The sequence below is a fragment of the Solea senegalensis genome, linkage group LG8 (genome assembly GCF_019176455.1).
Source record: "Solea senegalensis isolate Sse05_10M linkage group LG8, IFAPA_SoseM_1, whole genome shotgun sequence".
NCBI classification, from domain to species: domain Eukaryota; kingdom Metazoa; phylum Chordata; class Actinopteri; order Pleuronectiformes; family Soleidae; genus Solea; species Solea senegalensis.
The window spans coordinates 9166438-9180286 of NC_058028.1; the positions used below are offsets into that span (position 1 = coordinate 9166438).

The window sequence follows — 13849 nt, forward strand, 5'->3', positions numbered from 1 at the left end:
CTTTATTTGGAAGTGTGGTTGTATGAGGTGCTTATACAGCCAGTGGTCAGGCAGGTGCGACAGCAGAATAACTGATTTTAGTCTCATAACAAAAGACTGACCTCACAAAATCTACATTAGTTTTAAGTATGTTGCATATCTTAAGAATGGGTTCACTGCTTTAACTCATGTTAGACCAAACTGAACTGTACCACGATGCAAACACGGCTCTCTTGTTACTTCAGTCAGTGTGAAGCGAGACTTTCAGACACTGCAGTCACAAAATAACACAATATTACTTAGTGATGGAGGCAGCAATAGACTCAACAGCCCTCGTGTTCTGTTTGGTAAAACTATTGTTTATTTATTATTGTTTATTATTTAAAGGCTGCCTCTCAGTAGAAGGAACATGGAACAACAGCACAGTCAGTCACCTGCATGTAACACATTGACTCGTATAAACGTCTAAAAAAACTTTAACTTGTAAACCTTCTTTCCACTTTTAAGCGTCAGCTTTGGGTCCTCAGCTTTGCACTTGTCAACATACTAAAGCTCCTAATGTGACATTTACGTGGAGATGATTTTAATTTCCGATTTGAGAATCAGCAGGTGGCTTGGTGCGTCTCTTTGCTCTTTCCCTGCATCTCATGCTGGGTGTTGCTTTTTAAGTTTTATTTTTCGTCTTAGAATAAAAAGAAAAAAATATCAATAGGTCCTTATTTGCGAGGCACCTGGAGCTCTTGGGTTGGACTGGGCTTTTAATTAGGCACAGGTCAAAGTGAAAACAAAAGTTTCCACCACTTTTCAGGCAAAGAATTTGGCTTGTCATCATTTTCAGGCTTTGCCTCTCGCAGCTTCCACCCTTTGGGCTTAATTAAACTTATTGCTGAATAGTTTCAGGTTTGTATTGAGCAGCAATCAACCTCCAAGTGAAACTGTGCTTAGAATTAATATGGTCTCCTCTTCCTCCACCCTCTGTCTCTCCTACTGTCCTCAAGTCTTTCATTTGTTCACAGTCTTTCTCTCATCTGTTTCTACTCAGTAAAGGGGATGCATTACATGAGGCAGGTCATATGGATTCCTCTGAATCCAACTAATGAGGGCTGTGACCCTCAGGCAGTGCATCTAGTCTGCTCCCCTCCAGAGGTTAATGTGAGGAAAAGTTCTTTGATTAATAACATGATCCGTAATTGGCAATTGATAGCTTGCTCTGTGGCTTTAGGCAGCCCCGCCTGCTCCTCTTAATTAATTACTCACGGTCTTTAGATTTCCTTTAAGTTAAGTCATCTGAGGTCTGTTGTATTTTTGATTTGCTGCTGGCAAAGGTGCTTTGTCATTGTTCCTGCAGATGCAGATGAAAAGTGAATGAATCTGTTGAATATTGAACTCTGTTCAGAGGCTTCAGATAAATTTCCCTGAAGGATTCACAGAACTAAACCAGGACCTGATGTGAATATTGATCTTCACAACTTTGATGTTCTCTGCTCGTGTCTGAAGATGCTATCAAACTTCTGAAATGAAGCTTTGTGCTTCCTCTTCTATTACAGCGCAGTGTTCACTCCTCAGCGGCTTACATGTCCGTGTTTCCACCCGCACGAAAGTCCAGAGAGAGAATCAACGATTCCACAACAAAGCACACAGAAGTAGATGATCCGTTGTTGCCTCCATCATTAAGATTTTAAACAAAGATTTTAAAGTATTTAAGGATTTTCCTCACCCAACATGAGGCAGCAGTAGAAAAGGAAGAAGCACTTTACAAAGTGTCAAAGAGGCAGATTTTGTGTACTTAAAGCTGCAGTGCGTAACATTGGCAATTTCTTGTTGCTATTATCATTCTGCCTCAATTTGGTCTTCACAAACTAAAACCATGTAACATTTGTACGCCGCGTCCTTCATCTGAAAATGGAGCTCTGTCAAACAAAGATAGTCAGACCTGACTGAAGCAGTGAGAAACAGATTTGTTCACACTGAGAAACACAGAAAGAGTCACGTGGAGCTTAATCAGCAGTAAATCCATTTGACAGTGGTTTGAATGTGGTATTTTATCAGACAAGGCCTTTGATAAATGGTTAAAATCTGTTTAGAAACTGGTGTGGTATGGATTCAAATGCAACACAATACACCACAGGACAGTTGGAAACACTCTTTATTAGAATCACAGCAGAGGAAATGGCAAACAGACTTTTGAGCGGGGAACAGCAGGCAGACAGGTAGATGGGGAGAGTTGAACCAAACAGGAAGCTCAGCAGACAGTCCAAGGAACGGGCAGACAGGAACCAGACACGGAGGCAGAAACGTGCTCAGGGACAGAAGGCTCAGCTGAGAGCCAGGATTCAGGCAGAGGCAGGCAGGTCAAGGACAGGCGGGGTCAGCAATCGAAAGATAGTCCAGAAATAAACGCTGGTGAGTCTTGCATGAGGGCTAAGAACATTCTGGCACAGGAGGGAGTGAGGAGCTGGAGTATATAAGGAGGGCTGATTGCAGGAGATGAGGAGCAGCTGTGATCCCAGGTGAGTAGTGTTGGCTTGATGAGGAGGTGTGTCTTGGCAGGTAGAGTGGGGTAGAATCAGGTGAGTGGAAACTGCTGATTGAACTGTGACATGTTGAACAACAAAGGCCTTTCTGCATGGAGTTTGCATGTCATGTTCTCCCTGTGTGTGTGTGTGTGTGGGCTTCCTCCCACAGTCTAAAAACATGCAACATGGGCCCATCACCCTATGTCCGCTGAGATTGGCACAGCACACCCCCGCCCCCCCACGAGCCACGACCCTCCTGTGGAGGATAAAGCGGTAGAAAATGGATGGATGTTTTCTTGGTCAGTCAGTCAGTCATCATCTAACCGCTTTATCCTCCACCAGAGGGTCGCGGGGGGTGCTGTGCCAATCTCAGCTACATCGGGCGATAGGCGGGGTACACCCTGGACAATTCGCCAGTCCATCGCAGGGCCACACACAGATAGAGACAAACAACCATTCACTCTCACACTCACTCCTATGGTCAATTTAGAGTGTCCTATTCACCTAAGCCCCACATTGCATGTTTTTGGACTGTGGGAGGAAGCCGGAGAACCCGGAGAGAACCCACGCACACACGGGGAGAACATGCAAACTCCATGCAGAAAGGCCCTTGTTCCAACCGGGGCTCGAACGCGGGTCTTCTCGCTGCAAGGCGAGAGTGCTAACCACTACACCACCGTGTGGCCCTGTTTTCTTGGTGACACCTCTAAAAACCATGTTTGAGTTTCACTGAGCTTCTGCTGAGGTGGCACACAGAACCTCATGTAAGAAGCTGACTACCAGTACGGCATACATCCACATATCACAAAGCCTGAATTATCCCTTTAAGGGCATAGGGATCATGTTCTGAAGAATTCATTTTCATCGAAGCCTCATGTGGCCAATGTCTCTATCACCTGTAAAATGGCAGTGACTGGAGATATAAGTTCCTGGTTCCTGACTCTCACTGTGCACATTATGTTTGCTTTTTTTCCATCAATCTTCTGCGCTGTGACGGCTAGATGATGCAGTCTTAATGGGGGCATAAATTTCCTCAGGAAGGCTCTGTGCCTTTTTCTTTTTTTTTCTTTTTTTTGGAAGGGCTGTTAAAAAGCAGAGATCAATAAAAGTGCTGAAGATTCAGTTTAACAATGGGAAGCTGGTGAGACTCAGGCATTAAACATAAACAATGTAGGATGTAAGGTATTAGTATAGGTATCAGTAACTGTGGCACATATCTCTGTAGAATCATTAGTGTGCTGTGAAATCAGTTTTATGTAAGATTATTTTATATATGGCATTTAAAGGTGCTGTTTTCAGTATAGTAATGTTTGTTTTCAGTATAGTTTGATCTGGATTCAATCATTTATTGTTTCTGTGAAAAACACTTGTTGCAGGCTCACATCTTTGAATATCACAAACCAGAATGATCTACTCATTGTTTATGACAGGTAATAATGAAAGTAATCTTCTGAGCTTCACCTTCATAATATACTTTTAAGAGCAACAACGGGGTCGTGTTTGAGGGAGGTTCAACTATAACCCAGATGCACATAAAATACCTCCATTCATCCATTTATCTCTTTACTTATTTTCCACTTATTGAAAGTCAGATCACAGTGGCTAAGTTTTCCAGCTCCTCCTCAGGCGTCCCAGTTTGGAATTCCCATAAAACGCACCGGTAGAAGGTTCCGAGGAAGCTTCTTTTAGCCGATGCCAGAACCACCTCAGCTGAGAAAAGAGCAGTGGTTCTACTCTGAGGCACTTGTACTTCAGTTGATCCAAACGCCTCATGCTATATCACTAACGCTAATCCCAGACTCACTGTGGGTGAATCTCATTTCAACCACTTGTATCAGTGATCTCACTCTTTCACTCATCAGCCTTAAGCTCATGACGGTGGAATCGGAAGGTAGATCGACTGGTGAATCAGCTCCATCTATTCCACAATGGGATCAATAAAGTGCCCACATTACCGCTGATGCCTCATCAGTCCACCTGTCCATCTTTACCTCGCTCAAGTTATTATATATGATGAAAAAATATAAGTTAAAACTGTAAAAGTTAAGGTCAAAGCACATTTAAAAACATCAAAACATATTTTAAATACAGTAAAAATAAAATGCAATTAAAAAAACTCAAATACAAATGAGAACACAACATTCAAAATAAAAAGTAGGAATGTTGCTTGCGACCTTATTAAAAGATATGAATGAATTTTATGCTCAACTGAGATTGAAAGCCGACACGGAGAGCGTGTATTTGTGTGAGTGAGTGTGATCATGTGAAAACAGACCCACTGTTTTGTAAATAATGCAGGCGGGTCAATATACACTGCTTTGTAAATAATTAATATCCAGGCAGCCATCAGCAGCAGAAAGGTTTGCATGAGTTATGTCCTGAAAAGTGTTGGTGAGATGGAATAAAGTACTGACGAGTTATTACGTCACAGCTTCTAACACACACGCACACATATCTAATGGGATTTGTTGCTGAGTGGCTCTGCTTTCACATTCTCTTCTGTTTCATTGTCACTGCGCGGCCACTGTTAATGGGTCCAGTCTGTCCACTAAGTTCAAATCTTTATTTCTTACTTCTAACTCAGTGATGATGCAAGAAAATGAAACACAGTGGCAGTAAAAACTGACAAGTGCAACTGTCCCAAAATGTAAGAGCAGGGAGAAAATGTGAGTTTTCTGCAGAGGGAAGAGAAAAGTTTCCCCTGAATGTTGAATCAAGTTGCTTTGTTAAGGGTTTGTTGTTGTTGTTGTTGGACCTACAGTACTCTGCAGTCAGCCACCAGAGGTCGATCAGGACGTCTTATCAATAAAGTAAGAAGTAGAAGTAGAATCATTGAGCAAAATTCTTCACTCATGTGAAAGTCAGGATTGACTGGATACAGATCTGAAAAATAATAATAACAACGTGATAACGTGATTGTGGTAAAAGGGGAGTTTGACACTTGACTAACATCCTTAGAGACAATTCCTTGTGTGTTATATGTTGAATTGTATTTATTTATAGTTGTGGATAAATAATTTGTATATTTGTTCAGGATATCCATTAATTATATATGATGACATTTATTTATTTAATAAATGATAAAGAGGTAGGGATATTTTACTTTTTTTTTACTTTTGGACTTGGACTTTCATATTCGCAATAAATACATAGTTTTTTTTACATTCAAGTTTGTAGGTATGTGTTTATTTACAAACCTTTTGTGTACTAGTGAAAATATAAGCTTTATGTCTGCAGTCACCCTGGCCTAAAACTACCTGCCTCTACCTTTAGAGTTGCATTTTCTTTTTATTCAACAACATCCACAGAATAAACTTCATATTGTTATACTGGTATTATTGTATCTTTGCTACTTCACATGTGATAAGAACATACAGTCATCAGATTAACCGTCAGACCAGATCTTTATTAAAGTGTTTTAGGGCTTGTTATAAAAAAAACCAAAAAACCGAGGTGAGAAAATGTTCTGCAGGACGCACTCAGCCGCACCATGTTTCAAATGCACAAGTACTTTCGCCATTAGAATCAAATGACTTCCCTGGCTTATCAGGTAAGAGTTTAAATTAGCAAATGCAAATGACTGGACTTAAGCGTGTGAGCAGAGCATCATCTATAAGCTGCTCTGCAAAGGGCTGAAGTCAGCAGATGGACTGATGCTGGTTCTTGGCACTTTCTCACCGCCTGTGTGTGCGAGCAGCTGAACATGCCTGGTTTCACCATTTTACACTCTTCAGTTTGACTCCTGTTCCTCGTCTCAGACCCTGAATCCACCCTGCAGGCGTAAAGAACAAATGTGCAGTGGATTGAATCAAATTGAGAACGTTTTACGGTTTAATCTAAGGCCAGTGTTTCTCTTTGAATATCATTAGATTAAGATGGATTGAGAATGCATGCCATAATTATAGTTTATTGGTGAGTACTTATTCTATATTCTATTTTATAATCTGTTTCAATTGACATGGGATAAACAATCTGATAAAATTGAGTTTGAGAAAGCGAAGGAACATGATCTTCTTCAGTTAAATATGCTACAGCTTCATCTCTTACCCGTCGTGTTGTTCAGGGATTTGTGGTTTGTGGTAAATCCCTGTTCCAGTATAAATATCCTGACTCAGAGTTTGGAGTCTTTCAAAGTAAATGAATGACCCTCCGTCGCTCGATCCTTCAGCCACAGATTCAGTGTCACTCTGAGCTTTAATCACAGTATGTGACATTTCCAGAGTCGCGCTGTGTTCCGTGTTCTTCAGACCGAACTCCTATGAAGACAAAGAAAACAAATAAAACTACTTAAGGCTTCTTCTCTGTGATTTGGATTCAACAGTGGGTGTTCTACTGAAGCTCTTATTGTGTTCAGTGGGAGTCACTTTGTGCCTGAGGACATCTTTCTCCTCTGCCTCCCATATTGTCTCATAAAGGTCACTCCCTGCTTGAATGTGGATATTGAGTGGACAGGTTGTGGTGAAAATGGCCTTTTCTTATCTGCCACCTGCATTCTCACTGAATAAGTCTATCCGCTGACTCGTCCTGCTCTTGCAAGTAAAGCGTTTGCTTTTCTGATGGTGACGCTGGTAGGAAGCAGCAAGGTTTGCACGAAGGTTAGGCAAACTGGCAAAGTGACGTGAGACCTGGTTTTTAACTTTGAACTGACTGACAGATGTGACAGGTTTTCATTTTTGTTCACTTGTCCACGAGAGGTCTGTGGGTCACGTTGGTAGAAGGAAAAAGCGTGAACGACGGTTCGCTGGTTTCAAGCTGTCAGAGTTCACTGCACACTTTAAATCCATGGAGATTAAACGATAGATGGCGGAAGTCGACAGACTGAACAGAACTGACCCTTAAAATGTCCCTAAAGTGCTCGTCAAAAGTATGGACACAGCCAGGGTGGACATTATTCCAGTAACCTGACATCTTCATCTTTCTAGTAAACTTTCCATCATCCTACTCTGGAGGGCCCTTTAAATAAATAAATAAAAGCACGTAAAATCAAGGAGATATTGAAAATGACTGGTGCTGGATTCTGTCCTTTAAAATAAAGTGATCACTACACAAACTGTAGTTTCCCTTTGCTCTGTGTTCTACGCTTGAGTTTCCTTGCAGTGATCTTTACCTCTGCTGTCACTCAGGCTCTCCCTGAGAAACAACAGCTGTCCACCATATTCACTTTCTATGAAAACAGCCAGCGAAAAGACAGCTTGTCTCGCATATTGCCTGGTGTCGCCTGGTCTATAAATGTAGGGATTTGAACAGCTTCTTTAAATGGTTTCGATTGCGAGTGTTGCATGATGGGATTGTGTGATGTCGGCTATCAGAGCTCTATAGTGTGTGTTCTGAAACAATGTGACAGGTAATGGAAATTAAAAGTGTGATGAAATTGAGCGCAGTGTGTTTTTATGACCTGTCAGCATCAGTGGAGTTAGTCATTCACTTTTTAATTAAAATGAATTAAAACTTATATGCACTTATATTTGTTCCTTGTTACCTGTTTATTTGCTTATTTGTTAATATTCCTGTTTTATTTTACCTTTGATTGATTCATTTTACTTCCTCTAAATCGGTGGTTCTCAAACTTTTTTTATACCACCCAAGAAAATATTGAGCTCCTGAAGTAACACCATTACCACCAAGGTTTTTTCAGTGTAACTGAATCATTAGACTCTCATTAAAAAGGTTTGTTCACAGAATCGTTCAGTACTTCCTGCATCACTGAGCTGAGAATACAGCAGAAGGGGTCGTGATGCCTGCACCCGACTCCTCTGTTAAATATTGAGATTTTTGAAAATTCGTTGCTAAACGTTGGAGATTGACGGATGTTGTCAGGAGTCTTTTTAACTACAGTTCATCAGACGTCATGCTCATGACTCTTCCAGCGCCGTCTCTCTGCCAATCAGTGGCCGGCTGTCTGTCGATTTAGTCAAATTTAGTATCAGCTCATCTGGCTTTTGGAACCTTTGCCAGAGCAGGTACTAAAAAAAGTACCAGGCACCAATTACTGACCCAGCTTCTTTATGGAGTCTGAGTTGTATGTGTGTTCATTAGCTCACATTGAGGCGAAGAGATAGTAAATGGTATTGATTGTAAGTGTGAGTTATGTATCTGCCAAAAGGCTTAGAAAGTCTGCACCTCTGGTGCAACGTTCTTCCAGAGGGTTTATACTATAACTACAGTTGGTTCCACCCAAGTTCACCTTTAACTGTCAACTGTCATCATTTTCACTTTCATCAAGTCAACTTTCAAGGATTTGACCTGATGTCAGTTTAGATTCACTGACTGTTTTAAAAATGTGGATGAATCTTTCTCCTGTGGTTCAGTCTCACCAACATACAAGGTCGCAGAGAAAATGAAAAAAGATAATAATAATAAAACCTGAGTTTCAGGGGCACTCACTCCCATGTCTACTCTGTGTGATGTGTGTTGTTGATTTATCAAGTTATTCCTCTGAGACTTTTGTTAATTAAAAAAAGGATTTTATATAATGCATGCAGTCAAATGTGGATGATTCACTCAGTCATCTGCCAGGCCAAGCTTAATACTGTAGGTCAGGCCATGTCAATGTCTTGGTAAGTCGTGCTTTTCAGTTTGTCTAGTGTTGTCTGTTATTTGGATGAGAGGATGAAGCTGGAGAAGTGAGGAATGGAACTTAATGAAAGCATGAGGACCAGCGTTCAGCATGTGTGACATCTGCTGTCAATTCACAGTCAGTATGAGATTGTAAGCAAAAATCTTCGTCAGTCCAAAAGTGGGTCTCGTCCATAGCTTTCGCTCTCACCAATGCCATCGTGTTGTTTGTTCTTTCACGGCAACAGTGCTGCTTGCACAGGACGCAAGGTCCAGCTCCAGTCCGACTAAGCCTGTACGTGTACGCATTATCCAGGTATGTTAGTCTGACTAAGACCTGACTCAATTTTAGTTGCACTAACGTGTTTACATGACATTAAATTATTAAAATCAGACTTTTAAAATGTATGTCGACGCACCAAGTGTCCGTGTCCAAATAAATGCTGTGCTTTACGGTCTATTTGACTCTAAATGGGACAATAATCTAAGAAACAGACCCAAAATGATTAATTTAGACAATTAACTCCTCAGAAAAATATTTATTGACATGGTTCAGAATTAGACGAGTGACATGGATGTTGGTGCCTCTGATCTGTTGACATTAAATCAAAAAGCTTGACACAGCTGATAGATTGATGGCATCAGTTGTGTTTGATTCAGTAATTAAGTTGTGATGTGTGTCGTCGTGTGTGTCCCTTCTCCTGCACTGATCTGTTTTAACTGTTCAAACAACAACAATCACATCAGCTGCAGGATTGTGCACGGAGAATTACCAGATCACGTGTGAGGGTTTGCGCACGTGAGCTTTTGTTTACGTCATGTTTTTGTTTAAGTTGTGGGCAGCAAAATGAGTGAAATGACTGAATACTTGTTTGGTTGAACGCCTGTCCTGTCAGGCTCCACCGCTGCAGTACAATACATAGAGTTTTTACACGTGACACCTTTGTCTCTTGTCCTGCAGTTTGACATGCAGAGGATCACCCTGGAGGAGCTGAAACACATCCTGTTCTACGCCTTCCGCGACCACCTGACCATGAAGGACATTGAGAACATCATCATTAATGAGGAGGAGAGTCTGAAGGAAAACTCTGGGAACTGTCATACAGAGTTTGAGGGAGGTGAGCCAAAGTACCTGTGTGTGTGTGTGCGTGTGTGTCGGAAAGAGGGAGTAATCTACACTGTCAGATAGAATTTGAGTTTCCTCATCAAGAAACCAAAAGACTCACCACACACCTGCTGATTTATTAAAACTGGGGCCTAATGTCAGCTGATCATCTGATCTGGAGTGCACTAAATATTCATGACCAGCAGAAGAGCGTTTTTTTTTTAGTCTCAAATTGGATATACTTGCTGACTAAACATAACCATGCTGTGTCTTTGATTGTCACACACCAAAGAAAATCTGCTCACTTGATGTAAGAATGGATTTCTTGCATGTGCCCTTTGCATCATGTAAGAAGAAAGATTAAAGCTGCTGTCAGCGATGTCGCCTCTTGGCTTATTTCCTGTTCTTTGCTGCCATTAGCGTTCCCCTCTCTCTTTCCTACGTTACTTCATTAACATATTTGGTCGTTTATCCACTGACACACAGCCTGACATCATTAGGAAAGAAGTTCAATGCTTTGTGGACTTCTGGCTCCTAAATGGAGAAAGTGTTGTAGGATACTTTAAAAGATTCTGCTAGATTTCCTGTCGGAGTCTAAATCTGAGAGGTCAAACACTGTAGATCAGTGACAGCTGTCAGATATTTAACACAGATTGGAATAAAAAATTTTCACTGACAGCACTTTAAGACATCACCTTAACTATTTCCGTGCAATCCAGGTTCTTAGAGTGCATTGCGTCTCGACTGTAGTGAAGTAACAAAATGTGCTAATCATATTTGACATCTGGTTTTGAGTCAGCATTTTCACTTTTTTCTGCTCTCAGTTAAAAAAAACAAAAAAAAAACCTGAATTAACATAAAACTATTAGAGATGAATATATAATGAAAGTAACATATGGCCTGGTGTCACAGTGGAGTCACCATATTCAACAACATAGCGTATGGGCAGCAGGTCACAGTGTTAACATGTTCTTGGCTGTAAGCGAGCAGATGTTCACTGCTGTTGCCAAATGATATGTTCAAATAAACATTATTACTGGGGTTCATTTACCTCGTGTTCCTCTCTCAGCAAGTCTGGTCACGTCCTGCTGTCTGTTCTCTGTAGCTTTTCCTCCATTGTCTCCCAGTGAGCCGTGACCGGACCGCGTCATTGTGTTCACATCGTCAAAACAGATGGGACAGGTTATAATGGAGGCTAATGTGGGAAGCACATGCTTTGTTTATTAAAAAAAACAACCCATAAAACTGTAAATAAAAAGTAAAAATGCAATTATTAATCTAATAATAATCTTTAAACTTTGACCCATTGCAGGACAGTTTGTGGCATGAAATGCTGGGACCTGGACCTGTGCAGAACTGAGAATGTTAGACCTGAACCCAGTTGGATTAGAGTTAGGGTTACAGATGTAATTATCATCCATTTTACATCCACAAGGTGTCAAAACCAAACAAAGTGTCTTACCTAATGTAACATTAGCTGCCTCCTCCTCTGTGTCTGGCTGTGAGATATAATAACCCATCATCCAAGAAAGTTTGTGAAACACATCCAGGTTTCCTGTTCTCCCTTTCTTCTTGATTAAAATGGAGGCATTGCTAACCTAATCTACTCGTGATTTCAGATTAAAAGTCACAGTGATATGTGACAGGCTCATTTATAATCAGCTTTGCAGTTTTGCTGCAGCACAATGAAAAAAGAAAACTTGGACTATTTGCCCTTTTACTGTTGCAAGTTGCTTGCCTTGCAACCTCTGTCGCTAATTAGCCGCCATCTGCACCCTCCAGCTGAGTCGGACGTCCGGTCAATGCTGTCTGAGTCAGCTGCAGTTGGATCTTCTTGGCACCAATAATACACAAAATGTAAAACAAACCAATGACCCAACTTACTTTGTAAAACATGAGGGTGAACTTGTAAGTGCTCTGTTTCACATCTGAGAAGACTTCTTGTGTGTTACTAAAGGCAACATTACTAAGCAGGGTCCTGAGCTACTTTGTTATACTGTGTCTAAAAATGTGTGAAAAATCCATTGAAGCTTTTATCCAAAACACTCGGGGATTGTGCTTCATTGAAGACGAGGTATTACCGGCCAGCAGCTTTGTTTGCATGTGATGCATGTGTAAAAAAAGACTCCTTCACCAACTGACTCAGAGGTTTCATGTGGATGATGGAGGTTCACGGCTTATTCCAGAGTAGACATAGACCAGTTTTACCTACTTGTTTGGTCAAAGTATCAAAGATAGTTATGAAAGAATCCATGCATGCATCTGACGCGTGTCTCCATTTAGAATAATGTATTTGTGGTATATCTACGACTGGCACCTCAGAGTGGACCTGAGGAAGCAAAACCTAGAGGAGACATTATTCTGCTCAGAAACATCCAAGCATCGTCTTGTTGGCGCTAACTGTGCCTTGGGAGGAAGACTGAAAAAAAAGACTCGAAACCTCATTTACCGCAGGTACTATCACTGATGATGTGTCCAAGAAAGTGCATGCATGTAACAGCCATGTGCTGCATGTCAAAAACCCACGTGAATTGTAATATAGATTATATTGACTGTGTGAAACAGCGTTTTGTCAGTGAGGACAGCTGTGGATCGCACCTGCACTTTAACAAATAGTGTCGTCACAAACGACGTTCCTGCCACATTTATGATGAACGCTGACCACCGCTGTATCCACGTGTAGCACCTGCCACACAGGGACACCAGAGTGTGCTCGGCCATGGAAGAATCAATACATAGTGTCACAGTGTGATTCACACCGAGTACAATCCATCCTGCCACCGTGGCGCTCATTGCTTCAGCTCTCTAATATACGAGGGAGCATAAGAGTAACTTGATTTCCCGCTGGCTTCACCTCGTGCTGGGATCGATACGTGTAGACTCCAAAAACAACCAGATGAAGAATGGAACCAGGGAATCGTGCAGCTTCAGCAGGTGCTGATCCATGTGCTACCCAATAGGGTAAAGTACAGAGTCCGGCAGCCTCATGTTACTTGACTCTGTTCAGACTATTAACAAGGATGATCGGCACATCTTCGCTCCATCTCAGTGTGCAAAATATCCTAGTTTGAGTGCTCCTGAAAACTAGTATTTGAAGCCACAGTGGCAGTAGTGATCGTGGAGTTGAGCAGCAGTCCGTGCTGTAACACCTGCTAAACCAATCTTCTGAAATGATCTTTATTGTCGTTAAACAACCAAAATTGCCCAATGAGATTTCGAGGTCAGATGGAGGGCTGATCAGAACCACTGTGACCAACTTAGACGAATGAGTCTGACATTCTAACATGTTTTGATGGTGGGAGGAAACCAGAGAGCCCAGAGGAAGCCCACACACACACACAGGGAGAACATACAAACTCCACACAGAAAGGTCCCAGACCGGGAATCAGTCTTCTTGCTGTGAGGCACCAGTGCTAACCACTATACCACTGTACGGCTTAGCTGTCATTTCTGATATTTCATATCATATATCAGTGTGGTAAGAAAAAGGGGTCATACTATAGCAGCCAATAGAGGGTGATTAAACTGGTCTGACTTCACCTTTGGAGAGCTGCCATGTTGTCCATACTGTCTGACTCAACTGGGTGGCATAGTGGCTAGCAATGTCGCCTCAGGCCTAGAAGGTTTGAATCCCTGTCCAGCCGAGGCTTTTTCTGTGTGGGTTCTCTTTGAGTCCTCAGGCTTCCTCCCACAG

General features: G+C 41.6%; 1 protein-coding gene and 1 long non-coding RNA gene across 3 annotated transcripts in view; one reads left to right on the forward strand and one right to left on the reverse strand.

Annotated features, from left to right (window-relative positions):
* The window catches only part of caln1 (calneuron 1), a 53474-nt gene that overhangs the window by 36249 nt on the left and 3376 nt on the right, over positions 1–13849 (forward strand). For both annotated transcript variants that reach the window (XM_044031405.1, XM_044031404.1), the window contains exon 5: positions 10012–10168. In XM_044031405.1, coding sequence (XP_043887340.1) covers positions 10012–10168 — 157 coding nt within the window. The remainder of the gene's footprint in view (positions 1–10011; positions 10169–13849) is intronic.
* Positions 6138–11266, reverse strand: LOC122773037. Its single transcript, XR_006360846.1, has 3 exons — positions 11207–11266; positions 6543–6751; positions 6138–6267 (listed from the first exon to the last, which is right to left on the reverse strand). It is a non-coding gene; the product is annotated as an uncharacterized LOC122773037 (long non-coding RNA).